Source organism: Narcine bancroftii, chromosome 13 (assembly GCF_036971445.1).
Source record: "Narcine bancroftii isolate sNarBan1 chromosome 13, sNarBan1.hap1, whole genome shotgun sequence".
NCBI lineage: Eukaryota > Metazoa > Chordata > Chondrichthyes > Torpediniformes > Narcinidae > Narcine > Narcine bancroftii.
Window position 1 is genome coordinate 82,188,314 of NC_091481.1, and position 20,153 is coordinate 82,208,466.

Genomic DNA, 20,153 nt, shown 5'->3' on the forward strand with positions numbered 1-20,153 from the left:
AGTTATTTTCTCAAGTGGAATTCGCAGTTCAGCGCGCGATCTCTCCATCCCGAAATCGGTATCTGATTTCCAAGTAATGGCTATGCACTTCTTAGAAGCAGAAATTCAATTTGATACGTAGATAACCTTAATTTCGGTCCAACCACTTGAACATTGCCCAATAAAAAAAATAACATCAGGTCCTGTGGGAGTTTAACACCGCCCCCCAATATTTTCTCCAAAAAATGTCCTACCCCGGACCATAAAGGTTTTACTCTCGGACACTTCCAAGTAGAACGGAGAAATGAACTGACTTCCTGACCAAATCTGATAATGTTGGGTTCAATTTTTAAAAATTTTCTGAGGAGTTAAATATAATTGATGCAAAATGTTATATTGAACCAATCTCTACATAACATTAATAATCTTCGTCATATTTTCCTTTCATAACTGCATCCAGTCATTTTCATCTATTTGTCTATTTAAATCAATCTCCTCTCTTAATCTTGATTTATGAATTCCTAACTTGGAAGCTGCTTTTTGAAGTAATTTATGCATCTCAGAAATAAACATTCATACCACCCTGACATATCAATAATTCTAATTCTTTCTATTGAGGTAGTATCAAATTAGGGCCTAACTTTTCAACCAAGAGAGCCTTAACCTGATAATATCAGAAGAAAATAACATAAAAGGAAACATTAAATTTTTCCTTCATTTGTTGAAAAGTAATAAATTTACCAGATTCAAAATAGTCTTCTATTTTCTTAATCCCCATTCGACTCCAAATCCTCAAAAATTGATCATCTTGGGGACCGATCATTGACGTACTTGTCAGGAACCGACTTCACTTCCTGGGAAGACTGAAACGGGCAAGGCCACCGGCCGCCGTTATGTCAACCTTCAACAGGAGCTCTATCGAGAACGTCCTTGCTGGTTGTATCACTGTGTGGGTACGGGTTGCTGCAGGGAAATGGATCGGAGGTCAAACCACAGGACCATGGGAGTGACCGAGAGGATCACTGGGGTCTCCCTTCCTGCCATTGACGTGATCTACTGATGTGATCTACTGGGATCATTGTCTGAAGAGGGAGTGCAAAATCACTGAGGACCCCTTCCACCCCGTACACAGCATCTTTCAGCTGCTCCCATTGGGGAAGAGATCCAGGAGGATCAGAACCGGCACCACGAGGTTGAGGAACAGCTTCTTCCCACGGGCAGTGAAAATGCTGAACGACTAAAGGAACTGCTCGCACTAACCCAGTGGTTCTCCCATCATTTTCTTTCCATTCACATACCACTTTAAATAATCCCTCTGCTATCGGGGCTCTGTGATTAGTAAGGGATTGCTTAAAGTGGAATGTGTATGCGAAGGGAAGGTTGAGAATCATTGCTCTAGACCCAATTGGTACTGAGATATTTTGCTTGAGATAAATGGTCATTGGCCCATTTCCTTTGGAGTTCTGAAACCGTGCACATAACGAATCAACAAGGATTCGTGAGTTTTCAGCTGTCTCTCCCATCTCCTTCGTGATTAAGTCCAAATTCTTTATTTATATAAGCACTTTTTTTTTCAATTTTTGTTGACCAAAGTGCTGTACAAACAAGACAATTAATCAAAACTAGTCCAACTATTTACAAGACAATGGATTGAGACGTTATAAATAGACCACAACTGCAGTGAATAGTGCAATGCTGTTGAGGGTTAAGGGCATATAAAGGGTTTCAGACATTAAACGCTAATGACAGAAGGTATGTTTTTAACTGGCATTTAAAGCAGTTGAGGGTTTGAGTCTAGGAACAAGGATACCTTTCTGCAGCTGTACAGGGCCTTGGTGAGACTCCACCTGGAGTATTGTGTGCAGTTTTGGTCACCTTATCTAAGGAAGGATGTTCTTGCAATGGAGGGAGTGCAGAGGCGATTCACCAGGCTGATACCTGGAATGGCAGGAATGACTTTTGAGGAGAGATTGCGCAAATTGGGATTGTACTCGCTGGAGTTTAGAAGATTGAGAGGGGATCTCATAGAGACATATAAAATTCTGGCAGGACTGGACAGAATGGATGCAGATGGGATGTTTCCAATGACGGGAAAATCCAGAACCCGGGGCCATGGTTTGAGGATAATAGGCAAACCATTTAGGACTGAGATGAGGAGGAATTTCTTGACCCAGAGGGTGGTGAATCTGTGGAATTCATTGCCACAGAGGGCAGTAGAGGCAGGTTCATTAAATCTATTTAAGAGGGAATTAGATCTATTTCTTCAGTATAAGGGTATTAAAGGTTACGGAGAGAAGGCGGAGACGGGGTACTGAACTTTAAGATCAGCCATGATCTCGTTGAATGGCGGAGCAGGCTCGAAGCGTCGAATGACCTACTCCTGCTCCTATCTTCTATGTTTCTGTGTTTCTATGGGAGGGGGCTAGTTTACTGGTCAGGGGAATGATGCAACCTCGAAGGCCTGGTCTCCCCTTTGTGCACGCTTAGTGTGTGGAACAGCCAGGCATCCTGCGGTAGCTGAGCTGAGCGGAGTAGGGCGTAAGCAGATTGGAGATATGGGGGGGGGGGGGGGGGGGTGGTGTGGCAAGGTCGTTGAGGGCTTTGTATGTAAATAGCAGCAGTCTGAAATCGATTCCAAGCCACCTGCAGCCACTGAAGGGAGGCAAGAATTGGGATGATATGGTCCCTCTCCTGGACAATTGTCAGGACCCTCACGGCAGCATTCTGAAATGATTGGAGGCAGGTTAGGGAGGATTGGCTAATCTCAGTGTATAGTGAGTTAGTGTAGTCCAGACGTGAGATGCTAAGGGTGAGAATAACCCTTTCAATATCCTTGAGTGAGAGCAAGGTTTTATTTTTGCAGGGGTGCGGAGCTGGGAAAAAGCAGGCCTTCGCCACGTTGCTCAAATTTGAAGGCAGGGTCAAATAGCACATCAAGGGATTTAATGTGGGATTTAATAAGAGTGGATAGATTACCCCGGGAGTTGTGTAAGTTTTTGGCAAAATTAAGAGGGGGGGGGGCGAATAGGATGATCTCAGATTTTGTCTCATTAAAGTTGGAGGAAGTTACGGACCATCCAAGCATTTTATGTCTTCAAGACAGTTGGGTGAGGCATCAGTTTAAAAATCGACAGGATTTCCAAGACTGATCTTTGGAATAACTTTTTCAAGGCTGTGCCTAAGGTGTAATGGTTTGGGTATCACGCGCGTGTACACGCACACACACAGTTGGGATTAATTTAACTAATGTGTTAAATAAATAGTAGATAGAAGGAATGAGAAAACGATCAGACGTAGTCGAGCTGAAGTTCAGTAAAAGGCGTTTACTCAGAGAGCCACACGCAGCTTTTTAAACCCCACGCGTTCCAAATGACGTCACTCGGAACATCCCGAGCCAGTTCGATTAAGCCTCCGGAGAGCCGCTAAAACTGGTTATTAATAAATATATTGTCTTAAACAAAAATAGTAACACTATTGATTTGCTGCTATTCTGTGATGTAACATCCCACACAAAACTGCAGCCAGACAGGATATTCTCAATTCTGCTCCTGTAGAAGGGTGGTCAAGATGGGGGCCAGAAGCCTTGCCTTCCTTGACCACCTTTGTAAATGTAGGCGCTGCTGTGCTTTCATGTCTAGTGAGGAGATGTTGTGGGTCCAGTATAGGCCGTCCTTTACATACGTACCGAGAAACTTTGTGCTTGGTTCCTGTCTGCAACTAGTATTCAATGCATGAGCTCAGGTCCCACCTGCAGAATTACAGTTCATTACTAAATCTAGAATTGAAAGGTAACACTGGACAACAAAGACGTTGCTTCTGACCATTTTTGGGTGTATTTTATGGATTTTGGACTGCTGGTCACAAAAATCACCTTAAAGTTTTCCTATCACATATTTTTGTGTTTTCCTGTCATATTTTAAGTCTACTTCAAGCAGACAACACCACGATAGAATTGACCCCGCTGCAACCACCTCTTCTGGAAGTTCATTCCACTCAGCCACCACTCTCTTATGTTAATTCTAAAGTTTTTTCCCCTTACTCTTAACTTCTGACCCCTCGTTCCAATCTCTCTGACCCTCAAAGGGAAGAGCCTATTCACATCTACTCTATCCCCCTCATAATTTTATATACCTCTATCAAATCCCCTCTCAACCTTCTACGCTCCAATGAATAAAGACCCAGTCGACTCAATCTTTCTCTAGATACTGCGATCCAGGCCACATTTTAGTAAATATTCTCTGCACCCTCTCTACCTTATTGATATCCTTCCTATAATTGGTTTCACCAGGACATTGCGATCATGGAAAAGAGGTATCAGGGTCACTGGAATCCATCAACATTGGACACTGACGTGAGAGGCATCAGATGTTGAGTACAAACGAAAATCAGCTGCAAAACATTTTTAGGTCAGTTGAAGTGATGCAACGTGTCAGCGTCATTATGTGATTAAACACGCTAAATTCAATAAAAATTAATGTTTCTCCAACTTAAAAAAAAGTTGGAAAAAATTTAAAAAATTTATATGTGGACATAGAGGACCATTTTGGTCCCTGAGTCCGTGCCGCCCAATTTACACCCCATTACCTAAACCCCCGGTGCGTTTTGAACGGGGGGAGGAAACAGAGGCCCCGGGAAAACTCACGCAGCCACGGGGAGAACGTTCAAACTCCATACAGTCAGTGCGAGATTTGAACCCGGGTCCTGATCGCTGGCGCTGTAAAGGCGTTGCGCCAACCGCTGCAGCAAACCTGAAATTATCTTTGTGTTCAGCTTGAAGTTATCTATTATCATGTCCCATTGTTTTTTTTTTAGGAAGCAAACCTTTTGACAAAAAAGATTTGTTGTCCAGTGTTATCAAAATTAACAAATATTCTTTCAGGAAGTAAATCTGCTCTTATCATCTGTTGTGAGTTAGTCATGGCTCCGACAACGTGACTGTCTCTGAAATGGTCGAACAAGCGATCCATTCAATGGGGAATGAATGAATTCAATGTGATCAGGAGGTTTTGAAGATGAGGAAGAGAAATTTAAATTTGAGGCATTGTCTGGAGGAGACCATGAGGTTTTGATAGTGAAGAAGAGAATCTGAAGCAATGAGGAAGCCAATCCCCGTTCACGGGGAGCGATGGGTAAAATGGGACCGTGGGTCGCGCATGTTCATCGGGGTCTCAATGTGCTCAGCCAGGTGTGCAGTGGAATGGTCAAGATATGCATAAGGGTTGTGGATAAGGTAACCCACCCTCCCATTTCTCTTTGTCTTCCTTCCTCCCGCTCTCCACCCCCTCCCTCTCCATTCACCATCCCCCCTCCTCCTTTGCTGGTGTGCTCTCCCTCCCTTATCCATCTATTACCTCCTGCCAGTGGGACCGTGCTCCTCCCCCCCCCCAACACCTGCCTACATTGTTCAAACCTTGATGAAGGGCTCAAGCCCGAAATGTCGGTTCTGCATCTTTATCTTTGCTACATAAAGGACGCTGTTTGACCTGCTGAGTTTCTCCGGCGTCGTGTTTAAACTTCAACCGCGGAGTCTGCAAACTTTCGTGTTTTACTCCTTGCGGAGCTGGTGTTTGTTTTTTTCTGAAAAGGCTCTCAGCCCCTTGACATATCGTAAAACATTTTCGGAGGTTCAAAGGTTCCTTTTATTTTCATGTAATGACAACATTTAAAAATGCAATACACATGATGCACTTCAATGGTTGCCCACCGCAAGGCAAACAAAGAGTTTCCTGGAGCATTTCCCGATGGGAGGAAGAGAAGCAGCAGATAGTCCCACAGCCGGGCAGACCGTCGGCCACCCAAGCTTCAGATATGAATCTCTGACACGATCTGGAAGCAGCGCCTGAGTCTCTTCTGGAGCCCTTCTCGCCCTCATCACCCTCTCGAATCCAGGATCCGGGATTCGAGAGGGTGCTCTACTAACTTTACACAAATACTACTCCCAAGTCAAAGATTAACCTGTACTGTTGTAACAGCACATTTTTTTTCGGTACTTAATACAACTGAATATTGATCGATCCTTTTATTCATCATCCATTTTTCTCTTGTGTGGTAATTTAATGAGTACATTGTTGTTTTGCAATTTTCGTGTGTCTATGAGAATTTTGGTGTATCTGTAATAAACACTCATCAATATCGTCCCCCTTAGCCCAGCCGTGGCCTCCATTGTCCCAGGAGCTCCCCTCAACACCGTCCCGCCATGCCCATCCAGTTGCCAGAGAAGGCCTTTGACTAGGCTGTACCGCAGACACTGGAATCTGGAGCAACAAACCATCTGCTGGGTAGTGGATCTGCTGGGTAGTGGTTGGCGCTGTACTGCAGACACTGGAATCTGGAGCAACAAACCATCTGCTGAGTAGTGGATCTGCTGGGTAGTGGTTGGCGTTGTACCGCAGACACTGGAATCTGGAGCAACAAACCATCTGCTGGGTAGTGGATCTGCTGGGTAGTGGTTGGCGCTGTACTGCAGACACTGGAATCTGGAGCAACAAACCATCTGCTGGGTAGTGGATCTGCTGGGTAGTGGTTGGCGTTGTACCGCAGACACTGGAATCTGGAGCAACAAACCATCTGCTGGGTAGTGGTTGGCGCAACGCTGTTACAACATCAGCGACACAGGTTGGAATCCCGCGCTGTCTGTGAGGAGTTTGTACATAGCCCCTGTGTCTGCGTGGGTTTCCTCCCACCCTTCAAAGTGTACGGGAATTGCTGGTTAACTGGGGACATTTGGGTAGCACAAGCTTGTGGGCCTGAAGGGTCTGTTACCACGCTGTACGTCTAAATTATATTAAAATAAAACCAAACTCAGCAGGTCGAGCACCACTGAGGTGGGGGGGTAGAAAGAATGGTTAAATAATTCGGGATCAAGGCCCGAGACATCGACTGTTCCTTCACTCCCATGGACGGCTCCAGAAGATTATTTGTGGCACCAGGACCCTGCCGAAGCACGGCGAGCACAAGTGGAGGGGAAAGGTAAGTGGACAGGAGGAACAGTGGGGACTTAGTGGGCTGAATCTCCCCTTTCTGCACTGTACGAATTCTGTGCTGAGCTCAGAGGTAACGTTTGTCCACGGCCTCTTACTTTCTAACCAAGTTTTACAAACCAGCGAAGAGAGTCTGAAAGAAAAGAACGTCAAGAGGAAGCCTGCACTGAGACCGAAAATGGTTTGGATTGCCTGTTCACTGAGTTTGTGTTAGGAGCTGTGTTGGAACCAGAGCCTTCCCACCACTGCTTCCACTGAGACCAGCCAGTCAGTCAATCACCGCTGCGTGACTGAGATACACAATGTTTGTTTGTTCAGTTAGTTGCTGAGAATATTTAACCAGCGTCAGTTCCTCAAGCTTTCAAGGCACGTTCTGAGAAGAGGCCCCGGACGGCCGTTCAGAGCTCCAGAACACATCAGACACGTCAAAACCACAGCATGAATCAGGGCTGCCAAACACCAGGCAAAAGAAGACGGATATTTACTGTGTATAATGCATTACACATCCTTCCTGGGACGTCCACGATATCTCTTTACAACTGAAGTGCTGCAGTCACAGAATTGTGTTGTGGTGCAGCTGGGGGGCATTCGGCCCATTGGGTCTGTGCTAGTTCATGGTCGGGGAAAAGAAAGAACTCCAGAGTTAACTCGGCCTGCGGCACCTTGGGCACCAGTCCTCACTCCATCGAGGACGTTGACGAGAGGCAGTGCCTTAAGGAAGCACCCCTTCAATCCTCAAGGACCCCCCCCCCACCACCCTCTTCACTCTGCAACCAAAGGCAAGCGCTCAGCGGCACAAAGACGGCTTCAGCCCTGCTGCCACCAGATTCCTGGATGATCAATGAACAACAGACACTGCGTCACTTTGGCTTTATCTTGCACTATTTTTATTTATTTTCTAAGGTGATTTACATAAATATTTGCTCTGTGACGCTGCCACAAAACAATGAATTTTGTGGCAGGTTCATGGCGATAAAAATAGTGCCCGTCGAAGTGGTTCATTCAGGAATCTGATGGCAGTGGGGAAGAAGCCGTCCTTGTGTCGCTGGGCACTCATCTTCAGGCTCCTGCACCTCCTTCCTGATGGTAGCAGATTGAAGAGGCCCTGGGTGGTGGGGTGGGGAGTCCTTGAGGATAAAGGCTGCTTTCTTAAGACACCACCTCACGTAGATGTCCTCTTGTGCCTGTGATGTCGCCGGCCGAGTTAACAACCTGCTGAAGTTTGTTCCTGCCCCGAGCTTTGGCACCTCCATTCCAGACACTGATGCAACTGGCCAGAACACTCTCCACGGTCCACCTGTAGAAGTTTTCAAGAGTCCTCGGTGACGTGCCGAATCTCCTCAAACTCCTCACGAGCCTTCATCGTGATCGACATGGAGCTCGACCCCCTGAGTTCCTCAAGCAGTTTTCCTTTTGTGCTCCAGATTCCACCATCTGCAGGCTCTCGTGCCTTCATTTCCCTGCAACTTATTTTCCCTAATGCCTGGCCATTTCTTTCCTGACTGATTCTGGTCTCACCACCCCTAAGGGCTCTGAATCATTTCAATGCTCTCAGCAAATTAAAAAGGATTCTCACGTTAAATTTTTGCCCGCAATTTTAAATCGGGATTCCCTGGCCCTTGAACCTTAATTTTAAAAATTACATTTAAATTTAGGCATGCAGCTTGGTAATGGGCCCTTTCGGCCCGTGATGCCCATTCACACTGAATTGTCCTGCACCCCCCCAGGCCAGAGCCCTCCTTGGAGGGTTCTAGCCCGAAACATTTGACCACTCTCGATGCCGCTTGGCCCACTGAGTTTCATTTTAACTTAATTTAGACATTGTTGGGCATTACCAGTTGCACCAATGATCACAAGGACCAAGACTGAGGGCAACGGTAGGCTTTATTGTACAGAAGACTTGAGCAGGCCTCCAAGCTAGGGAAGTGCAGAGAAGGGAGAGGTGGCCTGACCTTTATGGCGTGGGTCCCCAGGGGAGGGGTCCAGGTGAGAGTGTCATCAGGGGGTGGGCCAGCCAGAGCCTTTACCGGCCAATCAGTACGTACATCCTTACCATTACAGACATAAAGCACGGTAACAGGCCCTTCTGCCCTACAAGCCTGTGCTGCCCCCATTTAACCTACAAACCGGTAACGTTTTGAAGAGAGAGAGGAAACCTGAGCACCCATGGAAGAAACGGGGAGAACATAGAAACCTTACGGACAGCGTTAAATTCGAACCCGGGTCGCTGGTGCTCTAACAGCAACCCCCGGTACGTTTCATCCTCTTCTAAAATCTTCACCACCCCACCCATCTCTCCCGTGTCCCATTTCTTGCTCCCAGGAGAAAAAAATATATCTCAGCTTTTCCGGTCTGGCCCTGGACTCCCTCTTCTCTGGGATTACTCCAACAGGCCTCATCAGTAGACCATTGGAATCTTCCAATCGGGCGACCACCAGACTTGGGCCTTGATGGCAGAAAACCCAGCGGCCATTAGGAACACAAGATCTCTCAGAAAGATGGATGCATGGAACAATTAAATCTCAACTCTATTTAAAGGGAAATAAGGCAGAAGCAAGTGAGGGTAAGGAGCAGGTTGGATAATTTCATGGTGCGTGGGCTAGTGCAGAGACAATGGGTTGAGTGGCCTGTTCGTAAAATTTTAAAACGCAGTTAACACAATGCTATTACAGCACCAGGAACCTGGCTTTGAATCTGGCGCTGTCTGTACGTTCTCTCCTGCTTCGGTTTCCTACCACCCTCCAAAAGCGTATGGGGTTTGTAGGTTAATTGGTGTATTTGGGCAGCATGGGCTAGTGGGCCAGAAGGGCCTGTTATGGTGTTGTATCTCTAAATTAAAAATTAAGATAATGGTGAATGTTTTGGAAGTCGGCAGACGTTTTTATAAAAGTCTGGGTGCAGGGCCTTTGGAAAATGGGTGCCCTGGTGAACTTTCATCCTTGACGATCAAGTCTCCATTCGCTACGCTGGCCATTTCCAAAATGGAGGGCACGCAGGGTCAGCATAAGAAAGCAGCAGGGGGTGAAGGGTGGGAGAGAGAAAGGGGGCACTTACCATGTTAAACGCAGCGTCACCTGGGGTCTGTAGGCCGTGCGCGGCCATGTTTCTTCTTGCGCCCATGGGCGTGCTGGCTGGCGCTGGTGCAATGGGTTAGAGTGCCGGGACCTCTCGTGTCATTCCTTTGAAGGGCGGGGGGAAGTGACGCGAGTGACCCTGGTAGTCCAATCCATTATGCATGTGCCAGCCGGCACTCGCGCATGCGCACAAGAAGAAACGTGGCCGCACACGGCCTACGGACCCGGGACGCTGCATTAAACATGATAAGTGCCCCCTTTATGCCTCTACACCCCAAAAATGGAGGACAAATTAACATCCGGCTCGAGGTTTAGATCAAAAGTCAGACTGTCTGGCCTAAGATCGGATGTCTGTCTACCCTAATGGCGGCAGAGGTCAGGAGGTTCGCAAAGCCTGACTACTGAGAGACAACCTTGTTTCATTTGTCTTCAGAAGCCAACACAAAGCTTATCGCCTTGTGCTAGGTTTGTCTGAATGCAAAAATGTTAAAGGTGCAGGGCACATTCATCAAAAGAGTGGATGGCGTTAATTTTTGGATCTTTAGCTTTTCCCTTTCAGAATGCTCGCCATTCAGCTTCTTCCTGAAGCCTCTAGGGATTAACAGATGCAAGTAGGCTTTCTTTCCCCACTGAAGTTAGGTGAGATACAAACCAGAGGACATGGGTTAAGGCTGAAAGAGGAAAAGTTTAAAGGGAACTTCTTCACGCAGAGAGCGGTGGGAGTGTGGAACCAGCTGTCAGCTGAAGTGATGAATGCAGGCTCAATTTTGACATTTAAGAAAAATTTAGACAGCTACATGGATGGGAGGGTATGGCCCAGGTGCAGATCAGTGGGACGAGACAGAATAATAGTTTGGCACAGTCTAGAAGGGCCGAAAGGCCTGTTTCTGTGCTGTAGTGTTCTATGGTTCTGGATTATTCTCCAGTAAATCAAAAGGAATTAATTTTACATCCTCTAAATGGTTGGGAAAAATTATTGGAAGCTGGAGCTGAACATTATAGAATGGCTTTGAAAGGCTGTGTGCATGTGAGGCAAGAGTTGTCCAACGAGGAAGTCAGGAGACTGTTGCTTTCTGATTGGCTGTGTTACGTGGCCAATGGGAGGTGTGGGGTGGTAGGGCGATGGGAGCTTCCGAGATCTGTGTTGCCAGGTCTTGTTTGAACAGGCCATGCGGCAAATCACACACACATCCCCCCCACCCAACTGCCTAGTGCCCACCTTAGGGTTAGACCTTTTGATGCAAGGCCAGTAGTTTGGGATAAGCCAGTGGTTCTCAACCTTTTTCTTTCCACCAACATCCCACCTTAAGCAATCCCTATGCCATCGGTACTCTGTGATTAGTAAGGGATTGCTTAAGGTGGGAAGAAAAAGTTTTAATCATACCTAATGGACTCGTTATGTGCAGGGCTTCAGTACTCCACAGGAAATGGGCCAATGACCATTTTTCAGTAACAATTGGGTCAAGAGCAGTGATTCTCAACCTTCCCTTCCCACTCATATCCCACCTTAAGCAATCCCTTACCAATCACAGAGCACCGATGGCAGAGGGATTACTTAAAGTGGGACGCGAGTGGAAAGAGAAAGGTTGAGAACCACCGGAGTCGAAGTTGCCCAGCCAATAGGCTTTTATTGCCGTTAGCTCATGTTGCTGACCCGAGCTTGTGCAGGGGGAGGGGTTATGGTGTTGCCACCTTTATTAGGGAAATCAAGGGAGAAGAGCCACGGGTACAATCAGCAAGGGGGCCGAGCCACCCATGCGCGTACGAACAGCGGTTCCTCCACAGTCATACGCATTGAACAATGAGCAAATGCACTGAAATTCTTACTTCCTGCGGCTGAACAGGTACCTTGTTTAAAAAACAATGGCAATAAAATTCTTAATTGAATTAAAAAAGACAACTTGAAAAAATGATCGATAGTAAATATTCATAGATCTCCCAATGGTAAGAGCAAATATTGCAAATAATCCCTTTGAGGTGTCAAGGCAGTGCCTGACAAAAACTAACTATAATCAATAAAGGTGAAAGATAGAAAGTTACTAAAATATTCACAAAAAATTCCCAGTGAAAAAGACAAATGCAGACTGTCCTTTTATGGTGTTGGAGCCTGGTCAGTGGAACAAGGGGAGGTTCAAGAGCCTGATAGCTGTTGGGGATAGAAACTGTTCTTGGTGCTGGTTTTTGGAACCGTCTGCAGTGAGAAGAGATTGTGACTGGGGGGAGGGGAGGGGAGGGGGGGGGTCCCTTGAATGATGTTGGCTGAAATTCAAAATGCACCTGCAGCTGAGAAATCAGTTTGCAGTGGTTGGAAATGGAAAACAAAGACAGGAAACGTTGGAAACGCGCAGGGAGATCATTTCAGCATCGGTTGGGGGGGGGCAGCAGAGTTGGCGTCTCACTTCATCAGAACTGGAAATTTTTGAGCGGGGGAGGAGGATGGACAGGGTCAAAGGGGAACACAGGTTGCCATGATGGTGGGTTGCAAGAGGACAGCTTCACACGTGTTAATGAGGAGAAGTTAAGAACTAACCCAGTGCCAAACCCGTTTACAATCAGCCCCTCCCCTATCACTTTCACCCTCTCTTCCCTCATCCATCTGTCTCCTTTCCTCCAGCTCTCCACTCCCTTCGTTCGCTGAGCGACCCTCTCCCCCTATCGCTCCCCAGCTTGATTCCCTTCAGCCCTCCCACCCATATGATCTCTTGCCCGTAGGCCTTGTCCTCCTCCTCCTCCTCCACCCCCCCCCCACCATTTTGCTCTGACGTCTGCCTGCTTTTTTGATCATACCTTTGATGGAGGGCTCAGGCCTGAAATGCTGGCTATGTCCCTTGGCCATAACGGGCAGTGCGGTTAAACCCAGCATCAGCAACTAGGGATCGGATCCGGCGCTGTCTGTCAGGAGGCTGCACGTTCATCCTGTGTCTGCGTGGGATTCCTCTGGGCACTCCGGTTTGATCCCACCATTCAAAACGTACCGGGAGCTGTAGGTCGGTTGGGTGTAATTGGGCGGCACGGGCCGGAGGGCCGAAATAGCCTGTTAGCAAACTCTATGTGTACATCGTTTTTAAAAAAAATAACATTGCAAAACCTGCTGAAATCTCCAGAAATTTTTGTGTGCGATCCCAGGTTCTGCAGACTTTCATGTTTAAGTTTTAAATTTCAAAATTTAGACATGCTACACGGTAACAGGCCCTTTCTGCCCACCAATCCGTGCCGCCCAATTAACCTACAAGCCCCGGTACGCTTCGAAAGGTGGGAGGAAACTGGAGCCCTGCCCATGCAGACATGGAGAGAAGGTGCAACCTCCCCGACAGGCAACGTGGGATTCGATCGCTGGTGCTGTAACGACGTTGCGCTGACCCCTACGCCAACCGGCATTGAAATATTATCTGCTTTTCTTACAGCAGATGCTGTCTGAAATGCTGGACCATTTAACTTTTTATTTAGATGCACATTTTTATAATCAATATTTTCCTCTTTTGGCTCGTACCAGCAGAAAATCCAGACAAATAAGGACTGGGAATCCTGTGAATTATATCAGTACTGACTCTCGCTCATCTTGTATTCCAGCAATAGGAACGCAGCAGCGGAGAAGCTCTGCCTCTCTGGCTATTGAACTGTTCGAGCAACACATGGGTGGACATATCCTCCAGGTAAGGAAACTTTGAATCCTTAAGTTTCTCTGATGGGACATGGAGAGTCATCTTCAGATGACAGGTCTGCCATCCCATCGCCTTTATTCTGAACCCCACCCTAAACGTTAGGCTCCAGTCTGGGAGAGCTTCAAGAGCGTTGGGGAAATGGGGGGAGGGGGGGGTGCTGCTCTTCAAGTCCTGACTGCACCTCCAGCCCCACACTCCTGATCCACGGCCGCCCGGCGCTGAGGGGAGGCCGGGTGATTGGACGATCCCCTTGTGGGGTTGCTACGGGGGACTGGCAGCGGAGAGTCGAGGGTTCAGGGCGAGCTGGCTGCCTGCCGCTCTTTCAGGGTGAGGCGTTAGAGCAGGAGCACGCAGCTTCCGAGGGGACGGTGACCGAGTTCCAGGGATGGTGGGCCCCCAGGGGATCGAGTGTGCTGTCGGTAGTGAGAACCAGATTTTAACCTGAACCGGTAAAGTGTACATAACAGAGGGTGTTGATTTACCACTTATTGCGAATGCTTTAAAATGTAAATGGTATATTCATATCAAGTGAAGTCAAATTTATTGCCATCCAATTGCACATGTACATCCCGACGAAACAGTGTTCTCCGGTCCTCGGTGAAAAACACGTAGACGCACAACCTGATACAACACACATGCAATACACACGCAGAACAAGTATTGATATGTAAGAATAAACAGATATATTGTTTTGTTAATGTGAGCAGCTCCTTTGATCGTCCAGCATTCTCACTGCCCGTGGGAAGAAACTGTTCCTCAGTAGATGTAGCTCGCTATGTAGTCCATGTAGTTTTATCATTTGAATAAACGTTTGTATATTAAAAGAAAGAGCATTAGGGACACAGTTTTCCAAAGTAGGGACGATTTTCAAATAAGGAAGGTTTTGACAGCACCATTGGGTTTCTTGCTTGCTTTACCTTGAGGTCGACCCCACTTTACGAAGGTAGAGTGTTTGTGAGGAACCGTTTGTAAACCGAAAATTCATAGAGCAAAGACCCATTGACAACTACTAGAGGCAATTTTCGTAAAACCGAAAACCCATTATAATTTATTCACTAACAGCGAACACGGGTTTCCTCATGTAAGTGGGTTTTTGTAAAGCGAGCGTTCGTAAAGTGGGGTTTACCTGCACTATTGATCTGACCAGCTGCACCGCAGGTCTGAACTAGATCCTTTAAGGGGCAGACTCACCAACAAGTGGCACTGAGTGGGCAGGTAAAGAATGGCCACTCCCGACCTTGGAAAGGGAGGGGGTCCCGTTGATGTTAAAGTTAGCACAACACTGTTACAATGACCGCAACCAGGGTTCGAATCCCGCACTGTCTGTAAGGAGTTTGTGCGTTCTGTGTGGGTTTCCTCTGGGTGCTCAGGTTTCCCCCCCCCCACCCTTCAAAACGTACGTGGTTTGTAGGTTAATCTGGGTATAATTGGATGGCATGGATTTAAATAGCTGGAATTAGCTGTAAGTAACCAAAAGAAGCCAAGCTATCCTGGCAGGCAGATCTCTGCTGAGAGAGGAGTATGTTCTTTTTTCCAGGAAAATCCTTCGCACCATGCTGGGGTTAATATTACAGGAGGATGGTTACTGGTTTTGTCACAAATGGGGAAAGCTGGCCATCAGAATTTAAATTTAACCAACAGGTCTGCTACACAATCCCTTGTAGTTGCCCCCGCCTCCCTTATCACTAGAAGGGCCACGTTAATGAGATGGAAAGATGCCATCCCCTCCCACTCACACTCAAGGGTGGTCTGATGTGATGGCACGTCTGTCTTTGGGGGAAAAAAATTAGATGTTCCACGACTGAAATGAGTCTTAACTTGTTTCTATATGGGGTCCTTAATCACATTCAAAATTTGTAAAATTAACTAGTTTCTGGTTTTTGATGCCAACAATGTTTACCTTCCTTTTTTCCTATTAGTCGTGTTAAGCCAGTGGCCTCCAAAGGGAGGGGATTGATATTTAGAATTTCATAAGAATGTTGAATGAGCGTACAGAGATGAGGTGTAGTCAGTAACGGACTGATACACAGAGCCAACAACCTGTATCTGAGTGTTAATAAAAGAGATGGCCACCTTAAGTAATCCCTTACTAATCACAGGGCGCCAATAGCATCAGGATGACTTTGGTGATATGTGGGTGGGAAGGGAACGAGTTCCACACAACCCACGAACCTCCGGCTAAAGACAATTTTCCGCATCTCTGTTTTAAATTAACGTCTTTTTGTCCTGAAGCTTCACACGGAAAGGGGGCCCATCAATGTCGAGCAGGATCCTACGGTCCCCATTGCTTTAGACCCTAAATTATATAGATTGGGAGAAAGAATGATGAAAAATAAGGTAGCAAAAATGGTAACAGATTTGATGAAAGAGATGGATTTAGTGGATATATGGAGAAAAATCCTCCCAAATGAAAGAGATTATTCTTTTCGATTTAAAACATATGTTTTTAATTTCTGCATAACTTCAAAACAGAGTACAAAGAGTGGAATACCAAGCGCGGGTTTTATCAGAAAAGGTTGCCTTCTTGGGTCAGCGCCTCTTGTAGATGTCCTCGATGGACTGAAGGCTGATGCCCATGATGGCGCTGGCTGAGTTCCCAACCCTCTGCAAGCCTCTGTATCCTGTGCATTGGCACCTCCATGCCAGGCAGTGATACAGCCAGCCAGAGTGCTCCCGTAGAAATTTGCAAGGCATTCTTGCCGGGCCGGGAGCCAATGCCGCAGGGGACCGCGGCGGGGCAGAAGGGTGGGAATGAGTTGAGGGCGATGGGGGAAATGAAGCCACCGCCTCTTGGAGATGGAGCGCAAGTATCCGTTTTGTGGCAGCCTTGAGGTGAGTATCAAAGGGAAGGGGGAAGAACACACAGATTTGCAGGCGGGATCTGAAGTTCCTGAGTTGCAGTGAAGGTCCACTGAGGCTTGGTCTTTTCAAAGTGAAGCCAGCTCTTGGCAAATTATACCCATTAATCCATTGTCTAACTGATAGCTGAAACTTGCAGGTTGACATTTATATGCAAGCTTCACTGAATGGAGATGGATTAGGCTAATTACTGTTGGAGAGTTACTCATCCTGATTGTCTTTTAAGGCTGTAGGCTAATTGCATTGAATGGCACATGGAAATAATTTTTAAACTGTAATTCATCAACTGCCAAGCATATCCTCTGAGTTATTGCCAAATCCATTGTCAGGCTGTAGATATTATAAATGGCTCAATTCTGAAAAATTAACCACAATTGTATTTGAGTGGAAAAGTGAGGTACTTCCACATTATAATTTCACTTAAGCTTTTTTTTCATTTAAAAACAAGCACACATTAGCAGCAAATTTAATTAACCCAGATTCCATGCCATTGGGGCCAAGCTTAAGAGGGGCAATGCAATAGTTCCCCTCGCCAAACATTCCACAAGACTCCTCTACCCCACTTCCTAATCTCCTCGCCCACACTCGTTCACCAATACGTATTGGGCCCCCCTGTGAAGTAGCAGCACGACTTGAATATTCTTAAACGGACCCTCGTCTCCTCCGTGCTCTCCCGAGCCGCGCGCCACGCCGAACATCACAGCAGAGAAGCTCAGGCCCCTTCTCGTCCGCACCGAACTGGGATTCTGCCTAGTCCCACTGACCGGCGCCCCGACCGTCACCCTCCCTACCCCTCCCATCCATGTTCCTGTCCAAATTCTCAAATGTTAAAATTGAGACCGCATCTCACCACTCTAGCTGGCTCCATGCTCCCACCACTCTCCGTGAGAAGAAGTTCCTCCTCGTGTTCCCTCTAAACTTTTCCCCATTCACCCTTAACCCATGTCCTTTTTTTTAATCTTTAAAAATCTTATTTAATTGTTTGCATCATTACAGGGAAAAAAAGAATAAAACATTAATCAAATATCCATAGCCAATTATACAAAAAAAGAGTACTTTTATATATTTTCTCCCCGTCCCACCCAAAAGTAAGGAAAGGAACGAAAAAAACACCTACCATTTAATATACAATAATATTAGCATAGACAATCATTAATTGTATTAAAAATTTCTAATTAAGAGGAGGTGGGCACAGTACGGACACGGTCAGTGCAGGCATAGTGTTCATTGCGGACACAGGGGTCAGTGCGGACGTGGTTAGTGCGGACACAGTGTTCAATGCGGACACACTGGTCAGTGCAGATACGGTCAGTGTGGACGTGGTCAGGATGGACACGGTGGTCAGTGCAGACGTGGCAGTCAGTCAGTGCGGACACAATCAGTGCGGACGTGATAAGTCTTGAGACGGTCAGTGCGGACACGGTGGGCATTGTGGACCATGTGTGAGCTCTGCACCTCTGTGAATCTGACTCTAAATATCGCCGCTGCTACAGTGTGATTCAGACCCACACATCTCGGTTACTGGTTCAGGCTACTTGTAGCTCAGTAAAATGACGTCTGCCCTGAATCATGTTAAAAATTCCATTTGAAGTGAAAATTATTCTTGTTGAGGAAGCTGACTATTGCCTGGTGAGCCAGATTTATTCTGATATTTGCTCTCTGCTTTGGAATTCAAGGTTCTGGGCTGAGGCACCGGCCATCGGCACGTGGTCTCTGGGTCAAAAGGGCAGTAACATTGACTGTGATGTCCTGAGCATGGTTGGCCACTGTTTTGTGATGTCTGGAACCGTCCGCCTTCTCTCTTGGCGTGTGGCCCAGGTTCCACCTGCCAGTTAATGATATCACTTCGTGGGATGGGAACCACTCTGCCCAAGACTGCAAAAAACAGTAGAGGGTTGTGGACATGGCTCAGACCATCACACATGTTCCCCCCACCCCCCCACCTTCCCTCCATCTATAGGCCCTTTCATGCCAGGTCTCTGGTGGAGGCCGGCTACAAACGTGGAGGGAAAACATGAACTTTCCTTCCATGGAGCAGCTCTAAAAGGCTGCTCCTGCGCTGTGTTAATCTTGAGCGGCGCCTTGTAGCGCCTTCCAAAGCTGACTGGAGCCACGGTACCACCCTTCATAAATACGCGGCAGAGCAATGGCCGTCTTCCCTATCCATAATCCCCCACACAGCTGGAACCACTCTGTGTTTCCCAGAACAGTTCCAGCTGTGTGGAGGATTATTTGGGTAGGGAAGACAGCTATTGAGCCGCGGAGAGTGGCCCCGCAGGCCAAAGCAGCCTGGTGAGGCTGTCACGGTCCGCACCAGTCGCCCCTGACCTGACGAACTCTGCTGCCTTACAGCTCCCGCCAGCTCCTAACGCCTGACGGCTCCCGCCCGCCGCCCCTGCCCTGATGGCTCCTGCCGACCCTCCCCCTCCCGCCCTGATGGCTCCTGCTGACCACCCCTGCCTTGAGGGGATCATGAAGGGAGAGGGGTGAGCGGAGAAATGGGTCGCGGGTGCTGACGGTGTCATCAGCCCACCCCTAATCAGCCGCTTGCAGTGTCTGTACATTCGTGTGGGGCGGTGGAGTTCAGCGCTCGACCAGTTATCCTTTCTGAGAGGGGCTGCGGTCGGCGCCTTGGAGCTGGCCACGGTGCACTCAAGAAGGTAAGTCTCCCGACATAAGGGGGAGAACCTCCACCTTTACAGTCGGGCTTTTTCTTTGCATGAAAGGGCCTTAGAACTCCCTCTACCTCAGAAAAGCAACCAGCATGTTAAAGACTCACCCCACCCACCCCGGCCACACTCATGAGTATGAAGGACTTTTCTCCTCCCCGCTGTTATCAGTCTCCTGAATGAACCCCTAGATAGTAAAATTATCATCACCTTTCCCCAACTGATCGATATCTCTCTCTCTCTCTCTCTCTCTCTCTCTCTCTCTCTCTCTGTATTTCATTCTGTTCTGTTTGACTTGTACTATATATGAGACCATAAGACATGGGAGCAGAAATAGGCTATTCAGCCCATCGAGTCTGCCCCACCATTCATTCATGAGCTGAATGCTTCCACCTTCCAAAACATTCAGGGTTGTAGGGAATTGTGCACCCCTGGTTGAAATGGCTGGAATTGGCTGTGCAAATGGAAAGAAACACTCAGCAGGTCGGGCAGCATGGGCGGAGAGAGTACAGAGGAAACTTCATGCAGCCTTCAGTAGTTCCTGAGGGGAAACCTTATGACATGCCCAACAGTTAATGTATGCAGACACAAGATTCAAAGACTGAACAACAGGCTTTATCAGCTTAAAGTCTCTCCTATGGCTAGCTGTGCCCTGCTCCCGAGTGAGTGACCTCGAGAGGGGCCAGATGTGGCTTATATCCTGGGCGGATGACAGGCAGCTGGCCGGGTGGGGTTAGGTCCATTCAGGGGCGACTGATGGACAGCCGGCCAGGTGTTGTCTGCCTTCCAGTGCTCTTCCTGCAGGTACAGTGGTCGCCCCCTGCAGTCGGCTAGTGTCACCACACTCCCATATCACAGGGGCCTGAGGGTCAGTAGGCATGCAGCCGAGGGAGGCGTGAGGCTATCATTTGCTGGGGTGCAGTCAAAATA

The 20,153-nt window shown here is 47.5% G+C and overlaps 1 protein-coding gene across 1 annotated transcript in view; it reads left to right on the plus strand.

The window, feature by feature from the left end:
• LOC138748087 (neuronal PAS domain-containing protein 3-like) overlaps positions 1-20,153 on the plus strand; it is a 255,161-nt gene that overhangs the window by 70,148 nt on the left and 164,860 nt on the right. The window contains exon 3 of the mRNA XM_069907777.1: positions 13,604-13,686. Coding sequence (XP_069763878.1) covers positions 13,604-13,686 — 83 coding nt within the window. The remainder of the gene's footprint in view (positions 1-13,603; positions 13,687-20,153) is intronic.